Genomic DNA, 25,313 nt, shown 5'->3' on the forward strand with positions numbered 1-25,313 from the left:
CTAACTTAACATGATGTTAAAATGTCATGTTAGCATGTAGCTCACATAGCTATACTAGTATTGCTAACCTAGCATGATGTTAAAATGTAATGTTAGCATGTAGCTCACATTGCTATGCTAGTTTTGCTAACTTAGCATGATGTTAAAATGTCATGTTAGCATGTAGCTCACATAGCTATACTAGTATTGCTAACCTAGCATGATGTTAAAATGTAATGTTAGCATGTAGCTCACATTGCTATGCTAGTGTTGCTATCTTAGCATGAAGTTAAAATGTCATGTTAGCATATAGCTCACATTGCTATGCTAGTGTTGCTAACTTAGCATGATGTTAAAATGTCATGTTAGCATTTAGCTCACATAGCTATACTAGTATTGCTAACCTAGCATGATGTTAAAATGTAATGTTAACATGTAGCTCACATTGCTATGCTAGTGTTGCTAACCTATCATGGTGTTAAAGTGTAATGTTAGCATGTAGCTCACATAGTGATGCTAGTGTTGCTAATCTAGCGTGATGTTAAAATGTAATGTTAGCATGTAGCTCACATAGCTTTGCTAGTGTTGCCAACTTAGCATGATGTGAAAATGTAATGTTAGCACCATCAATGACTGCATCTTGACAGAGGTCAGTATGAGTATGTACAGTATGAAAGTTGATAGCCACCCTTTGACAGGACAGGAACTTTGGGACATGGCTGACTGAACAAAAACAAAGGAGCAAGTATTTGGATGTGGGCTTGCAAGGACAGACAAGGAGATGGAGTGTGGGGTGGTGGAAGAGGCGGTGTAATCATGTTAGGTGTGTGGTGGTGATGGTTGTGTAATGGTGTGTCTTCCTCGTGAGTGACCTTCCTGCCATAGGTTTAATTAGATTGCGCTGACGGGTGATGATGACATCATGCACGCACAATACACAATGTCATTTAAGGAGGTTGTTTCAATTCTGCATGGTCCCCCAGATTAGCCGCACATCTTAAAAAATACTGTACAAAATACTATACAAAAACATAACAAGCAAACAGGTGGAGTGTAACAAGAAAATGTTGCACTAATAACACTGCAAAAAGTCAGTGTTCAAAAACAAGAAAAACAAATACAAAAATGAGGGGTATTTTACTTGAACTAAACAAAATGATCTGCCAATAGAACAAGAAAATTTGGCTTGTAAAGACTTTACAAAACAAGTAAAATTAGCTAACCTCAATGAACCCCAAAATACCTTAAAATAAGTATATTCTCACTAATAAAAGTGCACTTTTCTTGGTAGGAAAAAAAATCAAAATAAAATAAAGAGACCTTTTTGCTCAATATGTTGAAAAATATACTTAAATGAAGTAAATGCTAGTGCCATTATCTTGACATAATGATATGCATTACATTTCTTGACACCAGCAAACTTACACTAAAAACTAGAGATGTCCGATAATATCGGCCTGCCGATATTATCGGACGATATATGCGTTAAAATGTAATATCGGAAATTATCGGTATCGTTTTTTTTTATTATCGGTATCGTTTTTTTATTTTATTTTTTTTAAATTTTATTTGATTAAATCAACATAAAAAACACAAGATACACTTACAATTAGTGCACCAACCCAAAAAAACCTCCCTCCCCCATTTACACTCATTCACACAAAAGGGTTGTTTCTTTCTGTTATTAATATTCTGCTTCCTACATTATATATCAATATAATAATAATAATAATGGATTAGATTTATATTGCGCTTTTTCTATTGTTAGATACTCAAAGCGCTCACAGAGAAGTGGGAACCCATCATTCATTCACACCTGGTGGTGGTAAGCTACATTTGTAGCCACAGCTGCCCTGGGGTAGACTGACGGAAGCGAGGCTGCCAGTTTGCGCCTACGGCCCCTCCGACCACTACCTACCATTCATTCATCATTCATTTCACCGGTGTGAGCGTGAAGTGTCCTGCCCAAGGACACAACGGCAGCGGTTTTTTGGATGGTAAGAGGCGGGGAGCGAACCTGCAACCCTCAGGTTTCTGGCACGGTTGCTCTACCCACTACGCCACGCCGTCCCGTTATATATCAATACAGTCTGCAAGGGATACAGTCCGTAAGCACACATGATTGTGCGTGCTGCTGCTCCACTAATAGTACTAACCTTTAACACTTCATTTTACTCATTTTCATTCAGTACTAGTGTCTATGTAACTGTTTTTATATTGTTGTACTTTCTTTTTTATTCAAGAAAATGTTTTTAATTTATTTATCTTATTTTACTATTTTTTTTAAAAAGTACCTTATCTTCACCATACCTGGTTGTCCAAATTAGGCATAATAATGTGTTAATTCCACGACTGCATATATCGGTTGATATCGGTATCGGTTGATATCGGTATCGGTAATTAAAGAGTTGGACAATATCGGAATATCGGATATCGGCAAAAAGCCATTATCGGACATCCCTGCTAATAACTAATTTATTGTTCTTAAAGGCCTACTGAAATGAATTTTTTTTATTTAAACGGGGATAGCAGATCTATTCTATGTGTCATACTTGATCATTTCGCGATATTGCCATATTTTTGCTGAAAGGATTTAGTATAGAACAACGACGATAAAGATTGCAACTTTTGGTATCTGATAAAAAAAAGGCTTGCACCTACCGGAAGTAGCGTGACGTAGTCAGTTGAACATATACGCAAAGTTCCCTATTGTTTACAATGATGGCCGCATGAAGTGAGAGAGATTCGGACCGAGAAAGCGACAATTTCCCCATTAATTTGAGCGAGGATGAAAGATTTGTGGATGAGTAAAGTGCAAGTGAAGGACTAGTGGGGAGTTGAAGCTATTCAGATAGGGAAGATGCTGTGAGAGCCGGGGGTGACCTGATATTCAGCTGGGAATGACTACAACAGTAAATAAACACAAGACATATATATACTCTATTAGCCACAACACAACCAGGCTTATATTTAATATGCCACAAATTAATCCTGCATAAAAACACCTGCGTGTTTGTTATGCTAGCTCCTAGCTCCTCTGCTAGCTCCTAGCTCCATAGAACACGCCAATACAATTCAAACACCTGATCAACACACACAATCACTCAGCCCAAAAGACAGTTTACCTAACCCAAGGTTCATAAAGCTTATATATTTTTAAAAAGTTACGTACGTGACGCGCACATACGGTCAAGTTATCGAATGTTTAGCAGCCAAGGCTGCATACTCACGGTACCTGATATTCAGCTGGGAATGACTACAACAGTAAATAAACACAAGACATATATATACTCTATTAGCCACAACACAACCAGGCTTATATTTAATATGCCACAAATTAATCCTGCATAATAACACCTGCGTGTTTGTTATGCTAGCTCCTAGCTCCTCTGCTAGCTCCTAGCTCCATAGAACACGCCAATACAATTCAAACACCTGATCAACACACACAATCACTCAGCCCAAAAGACCGTTCACCTAACCCAAGGTTCATAAAGCTTATATATTTTTAAAAAGTTACGTACGTGACGCGCACGTAAGGTACGGTACGTGTTATGCTAGCTCCTAGCTCCTCTGCTAGCTCCTAGCTCCATAGAACACGCCAATACAATTCAAACACATGATCAACACACACAATCACTCAGCCCAAAAGACCGTTCACCTAACCCAAGGTTCATAAAGCTTATATATTTTAAAAAAGTTACGTACATACGCAAAAAAAAGCCAAAGCTGCATACTCACAGTAGCACGTCTGCGTCTTTGTCATCCAAATCAAAGTAATCCTGGTAAGAGTCTGTGTTGTCCCAGTTCTCTACAGGCGTCTGTGTATCCAAATCAAAAGTCCTCCTGGTTAGAGTCTCTGTTATCCGAGTTCTTCCATCTTGACTGCATCTTTCGGGAATGTAAACAAAGAAGCGCCGGCTGTGTACTGTTGTGGCTGACTACGTTCGAAAAATACGTCCATTTCGCACCGACAACTTTCTTCTTTGCTTGCTTGGCTTCCTTCTCCATAATGCAATGAACATGATTGAAACAGATTCACGAACACAGATGTCCAGAATACTGTGGAATTATGAAATGAAAACAGAGCGTTTTCGTATCGGCTTCAATGTGGAAGGCATACCCGTGTTCGCCGGGCTACGTCACGCGCATACGTCATCCTCAGAGGCGTTTCGAACCGGAAGTTTAGCGGCAAATTTTAAATGTCACTTTATAAGTTAACCCGGCCGTATTGGCATGTGTTATAATGTTAAGATTTCATCATTGATATATAAACTATCAGACTGCGTGGTCGGTAGTAGTGGGTTTCAGTAGGCCTTTAATGGAAAGGCAACAAGGCAAGCGCTTGTTACTCTCGGGGTCTCCTAGCCGCTCAGGCAAATCATATTGTCTAAAAATGCATTTTTCCATGGATAACATGACATCATCGCGCCAAGTGCGTGCTCTTTCAGTCAATTAGTGCGCATATATACAGCCCCGCCCCCGGCCAAGATCTTTTTAATTGTAATTTTGAGGAATTTATCTGAATGTGCATGAACTATTTCTGTTCAAAACTGTTAGAAATGTTTAAATATTAACTGTCAGTTTACTGTACTGTGCCAACTGTACTACTATATGAGTACCTGTTTTCTATTGTTTCATTGGAAATAAAACAGCAAAGTCCATTTGGCTGTCATCTGTTTTAATTATGAGACACAATTGTGTCAAAATCATGACTTTTTTTTTTTCATGCTTGAAATAAGAAATGATGACTTTAAAAAAAGGTAGTTTTCTACTTGTGAGTGTTGATGACACAACTTTGCAACAGTTGATATTCTAGTTTCAAGCATGTTTTACTCAATATAGCTCATCAAATCTCAGCAACAAGCTGTAATATCTTACTGAGATCATTTCGGACCAAAACACCTAAAACAAGTAAAAGAATCTAACATAAAATCTGCTTAGTGAGAAGAATGATCTTATCAGACAGAAAATAAGCAAATATCACCCTTATTTGACATATTTCATCTTACTTACATTTCACTTTTTGCAGTGTAGCAAGCAGCAAAGCAGGCAGTTTTTTACTTTAAAACGGTCATTGCTCAGAAAATTAAAACTTATACAAACGGATAGATGTGCTGTTGATCTCCAGCACAGGTGTCAAACTCAAGGCCAGGGGCCACATCTGGCCCGCCACTTCATTTTATGTTGGCCCACGAAGGCCTTGGAAGTGTGTCAAAAATACTTTAAAAAAAAATTTTTTTTTACTAAATACATTTGTTCTTTCAATTAAAAAAATGCATATCTTTTAACTTTGATATTATCTGATCATGTCAAATATTACACTATATATACGTTATTACCAAACTAATTTCTCAAATAAATAAAAATATATATATATCTGCATGTCACCTTTACTTGATTGATAATTTCAAAGAAAGTTAAGTTAAGTTGTACATGAAAAAATTATTGATGAAATGCATCAGAAATTGAGTAATATCATAAGGCGATTATAAATGTATACATATATATATATATATATATATATTTATATATATATACAAACACTACCGTTCAAAAGTTTGGGGTCACCCAAACAATTTTGTGTTCGAGCCTTCATTTCTAAGAACAAGAATAGACTGTCGAGTTTCAGATGAAAGTTCTCTTTTTCTGGCCATTTTGAGCGTTTAATTGACCCCACAAATGTGATGCTCCAGAAACTCAATCTGCTCAAAGGAAGGTCAGTTTTGTAGCTTCTGTAACGAGCTAAAGTGTTTTCAGATGTGTGAACATGATTGCACAAGGGTTTTCTAATCATCAATTAGCCTTCTGAGCCAATGAGCAAACACATTGTACCATTAGAACACTGGAGTGATAGTTGCTGGAAATGGGCCTCTATACACCTATGTAGATATTGCACCAAAAAGCAGACATTTGCAGCTAGAATAGTCATTTACCACATTAGCAATGTATAGAGTGTATTTCTTTCAAGTTAAGACTAGTTTAAAGTTATCTTCATTGAAAAGTACAGTGCTTTTCCTTCAAAAATAAGGACATTTCAATGTGACCCCAAACTTTTGAACGGTAGTGTATATAAATATATAAATATACATATATACATTATATATATATATATATATATATATATATATATATAATATTTTTCACCTTTAGGGCTCCCCTCAATTTTAGTCCCAGGGACCCCGAGGGGTCTCAGTCATAAAAATGTTAAAAATAAGTCAAAAGAAATTAGACTTTTTTAATTCTTTTTATTCAATGCTGAAATCTCTAGATCAGGGGTCACCAACGCGGTGCCCGCGGGCACCAGGTAGCCCGTAAGGACCAGATGAGTAGCCCGCTGGCCTGTTCTAAAAATAGCTCAAATAGCAGCACTTACCAGTGAGCTGCCTCTATTTTTTAAATTTTATTTATTTACTAGCAAGCTGGTCTCGCTTTGCCCGACATTTTTAATTCTAAGAGACAAAACTCAAATAGAATTTGAAAATCCAAGAAAATATTTTAAAGACTTGGTCTTCACTGGTTTAAATAAATTCATTATTTTTTTTACTTTGCTTCTTATAACTTTCAGAAAGACAATTTTAGAGAAAAAATACAACCTTAAAAATGATTTTAGGATTTTTAAACACATATACCTTTTTACCTTTTAAATTCCTTCCTCTTCTTTCCTGACAATTTAAATCAATGTTCAAGTAAAAAAAAAAAAGTTTTATTGTAAAGAATAATAAATAAATTTTAATTTAATTCTTCATTTTAGCTTCTGTTTTTTCGACGAAGAATATTTGTGAAATATTTCTTCAAACTTATTATGATTAAAATTCAAAACAATTATTCTGGCAAATCTAGAAAATCTGTAGAATCAAATTTAAATCTTATTTCAAAGTTTTTTGATTTTCTTTTAAAATGTTTGTTCTGGAAAATCTAGAAGAAATAATGATTTGTCTTTGTTAGAAATATAGCTTGGTCCAATTTGTTATATATTCTAACAAAGTGCAGATTGGATTTTAACCTATTTAAAACATGTCATCAAAATTCTAAAATTAATCTTAGTCAGGAAAAATGACTAATGATGTTCCATACATTTTTTTTTTTTTTTTTCAAAAAGATTCGAATTAGCTAGTTTTTCTCTTCTTTTTTTCGGTTGAATTTTGAATTTTAAAGAGTCGAAATTGAAGATAAACTATGTTTCAAAATTTTATTGTCATTTTTTTCATGTTTTCTCCTCTTTTAAACCATTCAATTAAGTGTAAATATCATTAATTATTAATAATAACATAGAGTTAAAGATAAATTGAGCAAATTAGCTATTTCTGGCAATTTATTTAAGTGTGTATCAAACTGGTAGCCCTTCGCATTAATCAGTACCCAAGAAGTAGCTCTTGCTTTCAAAAAGGTTGGTGACCCCTGCTCTAGATCATCGCGGTCGTTATACAGGTATATATTTTTTTAATTTTAATATTTTATGCCCTTTTTGTAAAAACTCTTGCTTTTTATGGCAAAAACACAAAATGTCCAATATTTCCCCCATAACATTTCAAAGTGGAATCTTTTAATATGAAATAACTGGAGCCTTAAATAGGACAATAATTCATACCATTTATTTTGATTCATTATTATTTTTTGAGCAATGGGTCATGACAGTTTTGTTTTTTTAAAAACAACACTAAAATTGTTGAGGTTCCAAAAGGGTCCTAACTCATAAAAGTGTTAAAAATAATTACGATTTAATTTTTTATTTTTTTTTACTTTCAATGCTTTATTCTCTAGATCAACTTCAGAACTGTCTGTCAATTATAAGTTTTTATTATTCTTTTATGGGTTGTTTTGTTTGTTTTATACACTTTAGAGCAAACACACAAAATATGCACCATTTTCCCCAAAATATATTCCAAAATGGAATATTTGATGTGAAATAACTCATAATTCATAACAACATTGATTTCGATTCATTATTATTTTTTGAGCAATGGGTCATGACAGTCTTTTAAAAAATCCCACTAAAATTGTTGAGGTTCCAAAAGGGCCCTAACCTAACTCATAAAAGTGTTAAATACAACTTACTTTTTTTTTTTTTCTTTCTAAAACCTTCAACGCTTAAGTCTCTAGATCAACTTCAGAATTATCCGTCAAATTTAGTTTTTTTTATTATTCGCACAAAATATGCAATATTTTCCCTAAAAATATTCCAAAGTGGAATATTTGATGTCAAGTAAGTGTTGCATTGAATAGGTCAATAATTCCTAACATTGATTTTGATTCATTATTATTTTAATGAAAAAAAAAACTAGAGATGTCCGATAATATCGGCCTGCCGATATTATCGGCCGATATATGCGTTAAAATGTAATATCAGAAATTATCGGTATCGGTTTTTTTATTATCTGTATCGTTTTTTTTGTGGTTTTTTTTTATTAAATCAACATAAAAAACACAAGATACACTTACAATTAGTGCACCAACCCAAAAAACCTCCCTCCCCCATTTACACTCATTCACACAAAAGGGCTGTTTCTTTCTGTTATTAATATTCTGGTTCCTACATTATATACCAATATATATCAATACAGTCTGCAAGGGATACAGCCCGTAAGCACACATGATTGTGCGTGCTGCTGCTCCACTAATAATACTAACCTTTAACAGTTAATTTTACTCATTTTCATTCATTACTAGTTTCTATGTAACTGTTTTTATATTGTTTTACTTTCTTTTTTATTCAAGAAAATGTTTTTAATTTATTTATCTTATTTTATTTGATTCATTTTTTTAAAAAGTACCTTATCTTCACCATACCTGGTTGTCCAAATTAGGCATAATAATGTGTTAATTCCACGACTGCATATATCGGTTGATATCGGTATCGGTTGATATCGGTATCGGTAATTAAAGAGTTGGACAATATCGGAATATCGGATATCGGCAAAAAGCCATTATCGGACATCCCTAAAAAAAACACATCAACGTTGTTCCCTTCCAGGGGAAACTGGGTAAAGCACGGCACACTGATAAAGATTAACCTAAGTAACTATAACAATCTACAAGGTTAATATATTTCGCTTCTCTTTCTTCCCCTCCATTTATATGCTTTCTTTTGTAATTCAAGTTATCATTACATATATGTATTGTTGATAATAGAGGTAATTATTATTGTTATTCATTATTAATAGTTGTATTGCTCCATTTGTAGTGCAATAATGTTCATTGTTATTTCTGTGTTAATAATATTCACTTCACTGACTGCTTCTTTGATATCGCTTATCATATTTGTACATATCAAATTCACTGATGCTGTTCTGTTATTGTTGTCTCTCTGTCTTATTCCCCTCTTGTCTCAACATTTTCCCCCTCTGTCTTCCTCTTTGTCTTCTTTCTATCCCCTGCTGCTCCGGCTGTGCCAAACATTAAATAAATCCATATAATAAAGTCAAATACAAATAAGGCAACAAGAGAAATATCCCACAATTCTCTTTTGTAAAGTAGATATGAGCTTTTACAGTACAGGCCAAAAGTTTGGACACACCTTCTCATTCAATCTTTATTTTCATGACTATTTACATTGTAGATTGTCACATCAAAACTATGAATGAACACATGTGGAGTTATGTACTTAACAAAAAGATTGTCATAATGGGGGGGGGTTGCAGCTTGCTGCGAGGTTTGTTCTCCCAGGATGCAAACAGACTATTTCGGACAGGACTTGAAGGTAGGAACATATTTAATAATCAATAATTCCTACACATCAGGAAAGACAGGAACCAAAACAAAAGGAAAGTGTACCGTTCACACGAGAGGCTAAAGAACAAAAACTAAACGCAGGAAACATAGACGCTAACACTTAGCAAGAACTATGGACATAGATCAGGGGTCAGCAACCTTTTTGAAAGCAAGAGCTACTTCTTGGGTACTGATTAATGCGAAGGGCTACCAGTTTGATACACACTTAAATAAATTGCCAGAAATAGCTAATTTGCTCAATTTACCTTTAACTCTATGTTATTATTAATAATTAATGATATTTACACTTAATTGAACGGTTTAAAAGAGGAGAAAACACGAAAAAAATGACAATTAAATTTTGAAACATAGTTTATCTTCAATTTCGACTCTTTAAAATCCAAAATTCAACCGAAAAAAATAAGAGAAAAACTAGCTAATTCAAATCTTTTTGAAAAAAATAAAAAAAAGAATTTATGGAACATCATTAGTAATTTTTCCTGATTAAGATTAATTTTAAAATTTTGATGACATGTTTTAAATAGGTTAAAATCCAATATACACTTTGTTAGAATATATAACAAATTAAACCAAGCTATATTTCTAACAAAGACAAATCATTATTTCTTCTAGATTTTCCAGAACAAAATTTTTAAAAGAAATTCAACAGACTTTGAAATAAGATTTAAATTTGATTCTACAGATTTTGCAGATTTGCCAGAATAATTTTTTTGAATTTGAATCATAATAAGTTTGAAGAAATATTTAACAAATATTCTTCGTCGAAAAAACAGAAGCTAAAATGAAGAATTAAATTAAAATTGATTTATTATTCTTTACAATAAAAAAAAATAATTTACTTGAACATTGATTTAAATTGTCAGTGAAGAAGAGGAAGGAATTTAAAAGGTAAAAAGGTGTATGTGCTTAAAAATCCTACAATCATTTTTAGGGTTGTATTTTTTCTCTAAAATTGTCTTTCTGAAAGTTATAAGAAGCAAAGTAAAAAAATGTATGAATTTATTTAAACAAGTGACTATTTTCTTGGATTTTCAAATTCTATTTGAGTTTTGTCTCTCTTAGAATTAAAAATGTCGAGCAAAGCGAGACCAGCTTGCTAGTAAATAAATACAATTTAAAAAATAGAGGCAGCTCACTGGTAAGTGCTGCTATTTGAGCTATTTTTAGAACAGGCCAGCGGGCGACTCATCTGGTCCTTACGGGCTACCTGGTGCCCGCGGGCACCGCGTTGGTGACCCCTGACATAGAGAAACTGTATCAAACTGTGGCATGAAACAACTAACACTTACGTGGACACGGCATGAATCGAACAACTAGCACAAACTTGGAATCGGACATGAAAACGAGCAATGATGTCTCTTGATTAGAGCCAGGTGAGCGTCCGAACATCAGCGGCAGGTGAAAATCATATGCAACCTTTCAGGGTTTCCCCTGACAGTTTGGTTGCGTTTGTCTTAGTTTCCTGTCAGTGCTTTTATTTTGTCTTCATTTCCTGATTATCTCCCTGAGTGCTTTGTCCCCTCAGCTGCGGCTGATTGGCACGTGGCCACACCCGGTGCCAATCAGCCAGCTGCTATTTAAACCTGTCCTGCCCTCCGGTCACTGCTGGATTATTGCAGTGTCTACCTGTCAATGTCACTTCTACCTGTAGTGTCTACCTGTCAATGTCACTACTACCTGTCACGATACTTCGTTGTAGCTCTGTCTACTTTTGTTCACTCCGCTCTAGTCATAGTTCCTTCGTGTCACAGTAAGTGTTTTTGTTTCTTGTCCACAGTTAGCCTTTGTGCTATTTTAGTTCATAGCCTAGTTTGTTCGCCGCCTTGTGCGCGCCTTTTGTTTGTACCCTTTTGTCTGTTTTTTTCTATAGTGTTTAATTAAATCATGTTTTCTCGCACAATGCCTGCCGCCCTCTCTGCATCTTGGGGTTCGTCACCTACAAACTCTGACACAACCATGGCAACCAAAACTAACAAGAGTGCACAAAAAACAGGAACTATGGAGTTAAACTAACAGAACATAAAAACAGGATCTGGACCACGGATCATGACAGAAATAACTGAAAACGTGTTATATTCTAGTTTCTTCAAAATAGCCACCCTTTGCTCGGATTACTTTTTCGCACACTCTTGGCATTCTCTCCATGAGCTTCAAGGGGTAGTCACCTGAAATGGTTTTCACTTCACAGGTGCGCTTGAAGCTCATGGAGAGAATGCCAAGAGTGTGCAAAGCAGTAATCAGAGCAAAGGGTGGCTATTTTGAAGAAACTAGAATACAACACATGTTTTCAGTTATTTACATTTTTTTTGTTAAGTACATAACTCCACATGTGTTCATTTATAGTTTTGATGTGACAATCTACAATGTAAATAGTCATGAAAATAAAGATTGAATGAGAAGGTGTGTCCAAACTTTTGGCCTGTACTGTATATATTTTTTTAAATGTGCCACGGGCAATTTTTTTATGTTTACGCCCTTTTTGTCGAAACCGTTTTTAAAGGCCTACTGAAAGCCACTACTACCGATCACGCAGTCTGATAGTTTATATATCAATGATGAAATCTTAACATTGCAACACATGCCAATACGGCCGGGTTAACTTATAAAGTGCCATTTTAAATTTCCCGCCACACTTCCGGTTGAAAAAGCCTTCGAAGGATGACGTATGTGCGTGACGTAGCCCGGGGGAACAGAGGTATGCCTTCTCCATTGAATACAATACAAAAAAGCTCTGTTTTCATTTCATAATTCCACAGTATTCTGGACATCTGTGTTGGTGAATCTTTTGCAATTTGTTTAATGAACAACGGAGGCTGCAAAGAAGAACGTTGTAGGTGGCTGTAGCAACACAAGGACCACTTACTCGGATAGCAGACGCCTAGCCGATGCTAGCAGACGCCTAGCCGATGCTAGCAGACGCCTAGCCGATGCTAGCAGACCCACCGCACGGATGATCTGGTGAAGTCCTTCGTCGCGCCGTCAATCGCTGGAACGCAGGTGAGCACGGGTGTTGCTGAGCAAAGCAGATGAGGGCTGGCTGGCGTAGGTGGAGCGCTAATGTTTTTATCATAGCTCTGTGAGCTCCGGTTGCTAAGTTAGCCTGAGCGTCGTTAGCAACAGCATTGTTAAGCTTTGCCAGGCTGAGATCTATTAACCGTGTAGTTACATGTCCATGGTTTAATAGTATTGTCGATATTCTGTCTATCCTTCCAGTCAGGGATTTATTTATTTTGTTTCTATCTGCATTTGAGACAGATGCTATCACGTTAGCTCATGCTAAAGATGCTAAAGAGCTTCGTCGATGTATTGTCGTGGAGATAAAAGGCATTGGGAATGTCCATTTCGCGTTCTCGACTCTCATTTTCAAGAGGATATAGTATCCGAGGTGGTTTCAAATACAAATCCGTGATCCACAATAGAAAAAGGAGAGAGTGTGGAATCCAATGAGCCAGCTTGTACCTAAGTTACGGTCAGAGCGAAAAAAAATATGTATTTCACTGCATTCTAGTCCGTCACTGTAACGTTCCTCGTCCACGAATCTTTCATCCATGCTCAAATTAATGGGGTAATCGTCGCTTTCTCGGTCCGAATAGCTCTAGCTGCGTTGAAAACAATAGGAAAATATGAGGGAGTGAACAACTGACAACGTCACGCTACTTCCGGTAGGGGCAAGGTTTTTTTTATCAGAGACCAAAAGTTGCGAACTTTATCGTCGATGTTCTCTACTAAATCCTTTCAGCAAAAATATGGCAATATCGCAAAATGATCAAGTATGACACATAGAATGGATCTGCTATCCCCGTTTAAATAAAAAAAAATTCATTTCAGTAGGCCTTTAATGACATGAACACAAAACGTGCAACATTTTAGGCCACACTTTGGACACCCCAAGACTACAGCATAAAACTTAGTTTAGCTTTGTTTTAGTTTTATTCTAAAGCTAACTAACTGAACTTTGTGTGACGGTTAAAAATGTTTTTATGACGGCCACAGTTTGACCCTGGCATGGACTATTTCCCCGGTGTGGTTCTGACTTGGGGGGAAAAAGAGCAACCAAGCCTCTGTTGGAAACGGCAGGACAACACGTCATCATCAGTGACTGCACCAGCTGATCAATCAATAAGACAAAAGGGGGCGGGGCAGAGTCTGCCTTGAATATTCGGGCTGACAGCTGTCCAGTCATGTGTAGTTTTATCGATTATTCAATAGTCCATTGTGAGAATAAACAATTATAAATGGACACGGTGACCTCGGTGACGTCCGGAGCGCACGCCGCCGCAAGCGTCCTGTTGGCGACCCCTGGCCGGGTCGCGCCACTCCCAATGTGTCGCAATCATGTCGTGTTTTGTAAAGTGAGGGAAACGAGGAGAAGCAACAGTACTGTGACTGACTCACTCTCTGATTGATTGCTCTGGCCTGAAAACACTGTAGACTGACTTTGATTGGATCCTTTGATTGGCCCCGCCCACACACGGACATTATCTAGAAGACAATAATGGACGAGGGCGAGTATTGAGTGGAAACAGCAGCGTGTCCGACAGGACATCGTTATTTTGGCAACAAAGAGCATTATGTGGGGGTCAGGTGACCTGGAAATCATTAGCTAATTAATCAGGCTTTCCCCCCGGCTTGTGGCGGCATTAGGTCGCTGGCGGCGCCATGACAATAGTCATAATCATGGGTAAAGACAAAAGCGTCGCTAAACACACAAAGTAAACCTGCTGAACTGTTTGTGATTATACAAACGACTCAGCTGAGTCACGCTTCACCCGCGGAGCTCGTCCCCCCCCTTGTCGCCATGGCAACAGAGCTCCGGCGTCGCATCCATTAGGTTTCACGTCACGCACCTGCACCATCCAGTAACACACACACACACGCACGTGATATAGTCTGCCCGTCTACAGCCCCTAAAACTCAATATTCTGCTCATTTGATTAAAAATGTAGTATTATTTCATGATGTAGTTATTTCCATCCATCCATCCATGTTATATACTAGGGTTGTACGGTATAGTATAGTATCGCGGTACTAATGAATCAAAAACGGAACTATACTCTGTTTGAAAAGTACCGGTTCCCGGACATGACGTCCCGTCGTGACATTGCTGGTTTTACGAGCAGAGGAGCATGTTCGGCAGCGCACACACACAGAGTACTTACAAGCAGACACAGTGTGTAGACAGAAAAGGGAGAATGGACGCATTTTGGTGTAAAAAGTGACGATAAAGGTGAAGTTATAACACTGAAACAGCCTCAGGAAGAGGTGCTTTAAGACATGGCTAGCTAGCTAGCGGCTAACATCCACCCACAGTGTTTTAGCTACTTCTAAATCACTAATCCTCGCCTACATGGCAACCAATAAAGTATGTTCCTTACAAGTCACTGGAGGACGAGGAATAGCTAAACATGCTTCACTACACACCGTACGAGGATACAATAGCTCACCGGCGTCACCGCTAACAAAAGCTAGCGCACCTGAATGTAAACAAACGCCATGGGTGGATCTACACCTGACATCCACTGTAATGATACCAAGTACAGGAGCGTATCTATTCGATACTACTATGATTACATCTATATTTTTTAGCATCACAATCTTTTTTTACATTGGTATTGAGACAACCCTACTATCCATCCACGTTCTATATCCATCCATCCATCCATTTTCTACCGCTTGTCCCTTTCGGGGTCACGGGGGGTGCTGGAGCCTATCTCAGCTGCATTCGGGCGGAAGGCGGGGTACACCCTGGACAAGTCGCCACCTCATCACAGGGCCAACACAGATAGAGACAACATTCACACACTAGGGACCATTTAGTGTTGCCACCTGGGGAGGTGCATGTCTTTGGAGGTGGGAGGAGCCTATCCCCAGGTGCATGTCTTTGGAGGTGGGAGGAGCCTATCCCCAGGTGCATGTCTTTGGAGGAAGCCGGAGTACCCGGAGGGAACCCACGCAGTCACGGGGAGAACATGCAAACTCCACACAGAAAGATCCCGAGCCCGGGATTGAACTCAGGACCTTCGTATTGTGAGGCACATGGACTAACCCCTGGCCACCGTGCTGCCCATGTTCCATATATTAAATAAAATATTCATTTTGTATTCTTATATGGCCACACCCACACAAAAACAAACGCGGCTGTAAAATGCGGCAAATTCAAAATGCTGCGGGATTCCAAAACAAATGCAAAAGGAAAATGCTGCAAGGGTCAGAAACACACACAAACCCCCAGAACAACTGCATGAGAGAAATGCTGCAAGTTGCTAAACTTAAGTTCGCCAGGCTATCAGTGGGGGACCAGGTCTGAGGGGTGTAGAGGAGTAATACCAGTTTGATTGGTTTCGTGATGCAGCTGGTACCTCGAAAAACCTTTATTTACCAACCCCTCTATTTGTGAACTTTTCCATGTACACATTTTTAGATTGAGCCAAATACGGCTCTGTACAAACAAATCATTCATCCCTTCGTTTTGTCTCACACCTGCAGGCAAAAAGCAGGGCGCAGCATATTGGGGCAGGTGGCTTGCAGCCCAGGACACTACACTGCAAAAAGTGAAATGTAAGTAAGATGAAATATCTCAAATAAGGTTGATATTTGCTTATTTTCTGTCTGATAAGATAATCCTTCTCACTAAGCAGATTTTATGTTAAAGTCTTTTACTTGTTTTAAGGGTTTTGGTCCTAAATGATCTCAGTAAGATATTACAGCTTGTTGCTGAGATTTGATGAGCTATATTGAGTAAAACATGCTTGAAACTAGAATATCAACTGTTGCAAAGCTGTGTCATCAACACTCACAAGTAGAAAACTACTTTTTTTTTTTAAATAAAAATGTCTTACTTCAAGCATGAACAAAAAAAATCATGATTTTGACACAAATGTGTCTCATAATTAAAACAGATGACAGCCAAATGGACTTTGCTGTTTTATTTTCAATGAAACAATAGAAATTATTTACTCATATAGTAGTACAGTAAACTGACAGCCAATATTTCAAAATTTCTAACAATTTTGAACAGAAATAGTTCATGCACATTCAGATAAATTCTTTAAAATTACAGCCCGGGGGCGGGGCTGTATATATGCGCACTAATTGACTGAAAGAGCACGCACTTGGCGCGATGATGTCATGTTATCCATGGAAAAATGCATTTTTAGACAATATGATTTGCCTGAGCGGCTAGGAGACCCCGAGAGTAACAAGCGCTTGCCTTGTTGCCTTTCCATTAAGAACAATAAATTAGTTTTTAGTATAAGTTTGCTGGTTTCAAGAAATGTAATGCATATCATTATGTCAAGATAATGTACTAGCATTTACTTCATTTAAGAATATTTTTCAACATATTGAGCAAAAAGGTCTCATTTTTTTATCTACCAAGAAAAGTGCACTTGTTATTAGTGAGAATATTCTTATTTTAAGGTGTTTTTAGGTTCATTGAGGTTAGCTAATTTTGCATGTTTTGTAAAGTCTTGACTAGCCAAATTTTCTTGTTCTATTGGCAGATAATTTTGCTTAGTTCAAATAAAATACCCCTCATTTTTGTTTTGTTTTTTCTTGTTTTTGAACACTGACTTTTTGCAGTGTATTCACTTTTAAGCGCTTCAGTATGTGCCTTTTTGTGTTTTTTTCGCCTTTTGACAAGCTTTGTCCATTTTTCTAACTCAATATGAGACAACGGACAAATGTGGGAAGAGGGATGGAATTGCTGTGGAGTTTAAAAAAAAAAAAAAAAAAGACTATTTGCGAGGCGCACTTTAATGGCCCTCACAAGTTACTTTAATTTGTTTATACATTAAAACGTTTTGTTAAGGTGTGGCGGTTAATATTTCGCCATGGCAGTGGGCCACGTTTGAATTCATTAAAGGCCTACTGAAAGCCACTACTAGCGACCACGCAGTCTGATAGTTTATATATCAATGATGAACTCTTAACATTGCAACACATGCCAATACGGCCGGGTTAACTTATAAAGTGACATTTTAAATTTGCCGCTAAACTTCCGGTTCGAAACGCCTCTGAGGATGACGTATGCGCGTGACGTAGCCCGGGGAACACGGGTATGGCTTCCACATTGAAGCAAATACGAAATAGCTGTTTTCATCTCATTCTGGGTGTATTCTGGACATCTGTGTTGGTGAATCTGTTGCAATTATGTTCATTGCATTATGGAGAAAGAAGCTGAGCAAGCAAAGAAGAAAGTTGTCGGTGCGAAGCGTCTATTTTGCGAGGGAAGTCAGCAGCAACACGTACACAGCCGGCACTTCTTTGTTTACATTCCCGAAAGATGCAGTCAAGATGGAAGAACTCGGATAACAGAGACTCTAACCAGGAGGACTTTTGACTTCGATACACAGACGCCTGTAGAGAACTGGGACAACACAGACTCTTACCAGGATTACTTTGATTTGGATGACAAAGACGCAGACGTGCTACCGTGAGTATGCAGCTTTGGCTTCCAAACATTTGATCGCTTGACCGTACGTGCGCGTCACGTACGTAACTTTGTTTAAATATATAAGCTTTATGAACCTTGGGTTAGGTGAACGGTCTTTTGGGCTGAGTGATTGTGTGTGTTGTGCAGGTGTTTGAATTGTATTGGCGTGTTCTATGGAGCTAGGAGCTAGCAGAGGAGCTAGGAGCTAGCATAACAAACACGTAGGTCTTTTTATGCAGGATTAATTTGTGGAATATTTAATATAAGCCTGGTTGTGTTGTGGCTAATAGAGTATATATATGTCTTGTGTTTATTTACTGTTTTAGTCATTCCCAGATGAATACTAGGTACCGTGAGTATGCAGCCTTGGCTTCCAAACATTTGATCGCTTGACCGTACGTGCGCGTCACGTACGTAACTTTGTTTAAATATATAAGCTTTATGAACCTTGGGTTAGGTGAACGGTCTTTTGGGCTGAGTGATTGTGTGTGTTGTGCAGGTGTTTGAATTGGATTGGCGGCTTATATGGAGCTAGGAGCTAGGAGCTAGCATAGGAGCTAGGAGCTAGCATAACAAACACTGAGGTGTTTTTATGCAGGATTAATTTGTGGCATATTAAATATAAGCCTGGTTGTGTTGTGGCTAATAGAGTATATATATGTCTTGTGTTTATTTACTGTTGTAGTCATTCCCAGCTGAATATCAGGTCACCCCCGCCTCTCACAGCATCTTCCCTATCTGAATAGCTTCAACTCCCCACTAGTCCTTCACTTGTACTTTCCTCATCCACAAATCTTTCATCCTCGCTCAAATTAATGGGGAAATTGTCGCTTTCTCGGTCCGAATCTCTCTCACTTCATGCGGTCATCATTGTAAACAATAGGGAACTTTGCGTATATGTTCAACTGACTACGTCACGCTACTTCCGGTAGGGGCAAGCCTTTTTTTTTTATCAGATACCAAAAGTTGCGATCATTATCGTCGTTGTTCTATACTAAATCCTTTCAGCAAAAATATGGCAATATCGCGAAATGATCAAGTATGACACATAAAATAGATCTGCTGTCCCCGTTTAAATAAAAAAAAATCATTTCAGCAGGCCTTTAAGGGGGAAACCTGATAACTGCAGCATTATGATTGCAGCCTTGGTATTTGCAGAAATTGTGTTTTATGACGTTGGTTTGTATTCATGATTTATTGCAAGTATGCGTGTGTTGGTGTGGGTGTGTCAGGTGTTAAAAAAAAGAACTAACACATACATAAATCTGACATACGCTGTTGTGTGTCATGTGAGCCGTGAAGGCGTCTGTGCACGGTCACAGATCACATGATTACATGGCCATTTGGTCACATGGTCGGCCGTGCAAAGCCTTTCCCCAGCATCCTCACAGGAATGTGTTGCCGACACGCCTTAGCATTATTTGAAGGTTCCGTGAAAGTCGGCTTCTCACACAACTTGGCTGCAAGAACGAGAACTCACCGGATCGGCGGGCCCGCAGAACTCCCTGAAGGCCTTGGCTACGTCAGCGCCGTGGATCTCCAGGACCATGCAGGGTCCCAGAGAGAGCTCGGTCACCATGTCCTGTTGGGTGTCAATCAACTGTAAATATGACGGCAGGTGGAATGTGTGCACACACACACACAGATGCCACGTCCAACTTTTCATTGACAAATAATACTCACCGTGTATTCTAGCACGACACCTTTGTAGACTTCGTAGAACTCCTCCGCGTTGGCTCGGTCCACATTGAACTGGGAGTGTGAAGTAGAAAATACACATTTGGCGGCACGAGTGTGTGCCAGGAATTAGAAGGATTGCATTATCATAATTCCAATAAAACTTGCATGGATCACTGGCAGCTGCTTGCTTGACTGCAGTCTGTGCCCGACGTGCTCCGACTCAGGCGACAGTAATACTACGGTCACACTAATGAAGTGACACACTTTTGTCCGTTTGTGGCGGCCGACTTCACTGCCCGTTGCAGTCCTTCCGCACCAAACTCCTCCAAGCAGGCCTTTATGGACCTGGCTTAGGAAGGGGCCTTCCACACCTTGGAAGCATACTCACTACTACTCCGTTCAAATGTTGTCTATGTTTAATATGGTATGTGGTACCAGATCTACCACCCGAGCAACTGTTGCGTTCCATTCCGTAGAACAGCTTTTGCCCAGACTGCCTTTTCAATAAAAGGAGCACAACTATGGAACTCTCTACCTGACACTTTGAAATGTATACTTGCACTTGTCACTTTCAAAAAACAAGCAAAATTGTGGCTAGTTGAGCAACAATCATGTTCCCCTGTTTAGTTTTTACTAGAGATGTCCGATAATATCGGTCTGCCGATATTATCGGCCGATAAATGCGTTAAAATGTAATATAGGAAATTATCGTTATAGTTTTTTTTTATTATCAGTATCGGGTTTTTAAAAAAAAAATTAAATCCACATAAAAAACACAAGATACACTTACAAATAGTGCACCCACCCACCCCATTTACACTCATTCACACAAAAGGGTTGTTTCTTTCTGTTATTAATATTCTGCTTCCTACATTATATATCAATATATATCAATACAGTCTGCAAGGGATACAGTCCGTAAGCACACATGATTTACTAGAGATGTCCGATAATATCGGTCTGCCAATATTATCGGCCGATAAATGCGTTAAAATGTAATATCGGAAATTATCGGTATTGTTTTTTTTATTATCAGTATCGTTGTTTTTAAAAAAAAATTAAATCCACATAAAAAACACAAGATGCACTTACAATTAGTGCACCAACCCACCCCATTTACACTCATTCACACAAAAGGGTTGTTTCTTTCTGCTATTAATATTCTGCTTCCTACATTATATATCTATATATTTTAATACAGTCTGCAAGGGATACAGTCCGTAAGCACACATGATTGTGCGTGCTGCTGCTCCACTAATAATACTAACCTTTAACAGTTAATTTTACACATTTTCATTCATTACTAGTTTGTATGTAACTGTTTTTATATTGTTTTACTTTCTTTTTTATTCAAGAAAATGTTTTTAATTTATTTATCTTATTTTATTTGATTCATTTTTTTAAAAAGTACCTTATCTTCACCATACCTGGTTGTCCAAATTAGGCATAATAACGTGTTAATTCCACGACTGTATATATCGGTTGATATCGGTATCGGTAATTAAAGAGTTGGACAATATCGGCATATCGGATACCGGCAAAAAGCCATTATCGGACATCCCTAGTTTTTACTAATTTTTACTAATTGGTTCTTATTTTGTTTGCGCTTTGTCTGTGTTATTATTATTATTGTCTTTTATCTAGATTGCACTTTGTCTGTATTATTACTATTATCGACTCCTCCTTGCCTCATTCTTTTTATTTTCCTATTTTAATGATGTTAGATCTGTGTTGTTGTTGGGGACAAGTGTTGTAAGTTAGCTTTGGCTACAAACACTATGATGCATACATTGGATAACTGTTTCAGATATCTATGTTTCTGTATCTGTCCCTATTTCAAATAAACCTTTATATACAGTATATATACATAAATGGTACACTACTTGAGTTGTCAACATGGGCCAAAACATGCTTATTCTGTCTTTGACTTTGACAACAATTATCCAATCAATGTTATAGAAAAAGGCAGTTTGGATTATCCAACAACGTTACATAAGCCAGTATTTCTAGGGGTAGCCCTACTTACCGTGAATTGATTAACGTGGACCCCGACTTAAACAAGTTGAAAAACTTATTGGGGCGTTACCATTTAGTGGTCAATTGTACGGAATATGTACTGTACTGTGCAATCTACTAATACAAGTTTCAATCAATCAATTAAACCTCATCCATATATATCATTTATATTTATTTATTTATGAAAGAGAGGTTTTTGTTAACAAGTTAAAGGTGTTTAATGATAATACCAGCATGTTTAACATTCCTTTCCTTTATGAAGACAAGAATATAAGTTGGTATGATTGTGATGACTTGCATTGATTGGAATCAGACAGTAGTGATGATAACCTCCACTTTTTCAAATGGAGGAGGAAAAAAGTCCTCATTTCTGTCCAATACCACATGAAAGTGCTTGCTTTTTGCCATCTTATTTGTCCAGCTTCCATACTCCTTTTAATACACTTTATACGAAATACATTAGCGGCAAACTCCGTAGCTTTCTATCTTTCTGAGACTCTTATTTTGTTAGCGCAGGCAGGATGAAGCAGTGCTTTTATTGTGAAGACAGGAACTCTTTAGAGGTTTGACAACAGGTACGGCGCGAGGGTCTGTTGAAATAAAATGTGTTTCTGGCCTTCCTGTCGGTCATTTTTTCTTAATAATGATCTGGCAGTGTCATCTCACAAGACCCTCGGGTGCCGTGACTGTCAATCAAGTGACCAAAGTGACATCTTGGTGAAGATTGATGATCCATCATTTTTAGGTCTATTTTTTGAATGCCTGGCTGGCGATGGACTGACACACCCTCCACCATCCACCACTAGCTCGCCATCCACGTAATGGAGCTGCATGTAGTATGTGTCATTTTATTCTGTCAATATAGAGAAAGATAAAGTACTTTATTGACACATTATTTCCAGGCTTTTGAAATGATCTGGCATTCGGGCCTTGAGTTTGACACCTGTGGTTTAGAGTAGGGCTGCAACAACTAATCGATTAAATCGATTATTAAAAGAGTTGCCGATTAATTTATTCATCGAATCGTTGGATCTATGCTATGCGCATGCGCAGAGGTTTTTTTTGTTTTGTTTTAATTAAAAAAAAATCATTATTCTTTTTTTTTTTTACTAAACCTTTATTTATAAACTGCAACATTTACAAACAGCTGAGAAACAATAATCAAAATAAGTATGGTGCCAGTATGCTGGTTTTTTTCAATAAAATACTGGATAGGATAGAAATGTAGTTTGTCTCTTTTATCCGATTATTAATCGAAGCAATAATCGACAGATTAATCGATTATAAAATTAATCGTTAGTTGCAGCCCTAGTTTAGAGCATTAAAAATATACATTTTTAGGGATCGTTATGGGTCCGTCCTTTACGAGTGTTATTCGCAGGGGTCTCGGAACGTAACCCCCACAAATAGCAGGGATTTGTTTACTAGCATGAAGGGCTACAATCCTACTGTATATAACGGGCGTTCAGCAATCTTAACAAACTTGACAATATGCCGTGTGTGTTTTTGTCCAAAATGCTTTTAAACAAGAACCAGCGTTCTGGTACAGATTCAGGTTAGTTACACGTTCCCACAGTTTTTATGAGCAGTTGTTTCTGTTTACCATTTCCAAAGCTGAGATGTGAAACCCTGCAGCAGCGATGGAGTTGAGGATCTTGCCGGTGAGGCCTGCGAATAAATGATGAACAGGGGTGTCAAACTCATTTTAACTAAAGGGCCACATGAAGAAAAATCTATTCCCACGCGGGCCGGACTGGTAAAATCATGGCGTAATAACTTAAAAATAAAGACAACTTCCGATAATTTTCTTTGTCTCACTTTGGCCAAAAATAGAACAAGTACGTCCTGAAAATGGCAAAACACTTGGCGTAAGTTGAAAACTCTGAGGAAAAAATTGGTGCAGTTTCAAAAACACCATGAAGAACACAATGAACTTAGACTTTGTGTTATGCCTTGGCGAGAATGAGGACTCAGGTGCAGAAGGGGGACGATTGACACAGGCTTTATTTCAGCAGTTTCTTAGAACTCTCTTTAGACAGAGTGATTGAAACAAAATGGCTACAAATGACTTGATACACTAGAGCAGACCTGGGCAAATTAAGGCCCGTTAAAGGCCTACTGAAATGATTTTTTTTTATTTAAACGGGAATAGCAGATCCATTCTATGTGTCATACTTGATCATTTCGCGATATTGCCATATTTTTGCTGAAAGGATTTAGTAGGGAAAATCGACGATAAAGTTCGCAACTTTTGCTCGCTGATAAAAAAAGCCTTGCCTGTAGCGGAAGTAGCGTGACGTCACAGGAGCTAGTATTCCTCACAATTCCCCGTTGTTTACAATGGAGCGAGAGAGATTCGGAGCGACAAAGCGACGATTACCCCATTAATTTGAGCGAGGATGAAAGATTCGTAGATGAGGAACGTTACAGTGAAGGACTTGAGAGGCAGTGATGGACGTATCTTTTTTCGCTCTGACCGTAACTTAGGTACAAGCTGGCTCATTGGATTCCACACTCTCTCCTTTTTCTATTGTGGATCACGGATTTGTATTTTAAACCACCTTGGATACTATATCCTCTTGAAAATGAGAGTCGAGCACGCGAAATGGACATTTAAAGTGACTTTTATCTCCACGACAATACATCGGCGACACACTTAGCTACTGAGCTAACGTGATAGCATCGTTCTCAAATGAAGATAGAAACAAAAGAAATAAATCCCTGACTGGAAGGATAGACAGAAGATCAACAATACTATTAAACCATGTACATGTAACTACACGGTTAAAAATTCTCAGCCTGGTAAGGCTTAAGAATGCTGTTGCTAAAGACGCTAAGGCTAATTTAGCAACTTAGCAACCGGACCTCACAGAACTATGATAAAAACATTAGCGCTCCACCTACGCCAGCCAGCCCTCATCTGCTCATCAACACCCGTGCTCACCTGCATTCCAGCGATCGACGGCGCGACGAAGGACTTCATCCGTGGGTTTGGCGGCAAGCATCGGCTAGACGTAGTAAGTAGTCCTTGTTGTGTTGCTGTAAGTATTGTACTTAGCCGCTAATACACCGATCGATCCCACCTACAACGTTCTTCTTTGCAGTCTCCATTGTTCATTAAACAAATTGCAAAAGATTCACCAACACAGATGTCCAGAATACTGTGGAATTTTGTCGAAGAAAACAAGAGGTTTTTATATCGGGTCAGATGGGGTCCAACCACTTCCGTTGATTTTGTGACGTCACGCGCATAAATCATATCCAAAGGAATTTTTCAACCGGAAGTGTGGCGGGAATTTTAAAATGGCACTTTATAAGTTAACCCGGCCGTATTGGCATGTGTTGCAATGTTAAGATTTCATCATTGATATATAAACTATCAGACTGCGTGGTCGCTAGTAGTGGCTTTCAGTAGGCCTTTAAGCTTTTCAATCTGGCCCGCCAGACATTCCCAAATATTTTTTTCTAGATC

General features: G+C 38.0%; 1 protein-coding gene across 1 annotated transcript in view; it reads right to left on the reverse strand.

The window, feature by feature from the left end:
• Positions 1-25,313, reverse strand: part of nme7 (NME/NM23 family member 7) — an 89,121-nt gene that overhangs the window by 28,758 nt on the left and 35,050 nt on the right. The window contains exons 8-10 of the mRNA XM_062038548.1: positions 23,445-23,509; positions 19,829-19,897; positions 19,626-19,727 (exon numbers count right to left, since the gene is read on the reverse strand). Coding sequence (XP_061894532.1) covers positions 19,626-19,727; positions 19,829-19,897; positions 23,445-23,509 — 236 coding nt within the window. The remainder of the gene's footprint in view (positions 1-19,625; positions 19,728-19,828; positions 19,898-23,444; positions 23,510-25,313) is intronic.

The sequence above is a fragment of the Entelurus aequoreus genome, linkage group LG27 (genome assembly GCF_033978785.1).
Source record: "Entelurus aequoreus isolate RoL-2023_Sb linkage group LG27, RoL_Eaeq_v1.1, whole genome shotgun sequence".
Lineage (NCBI taxonomy): Eukaryota > Metazoa > Chordata > Actinopteri > Syngnathiformes > Syngnathidae > Entelurus > Entelurus aequoreus.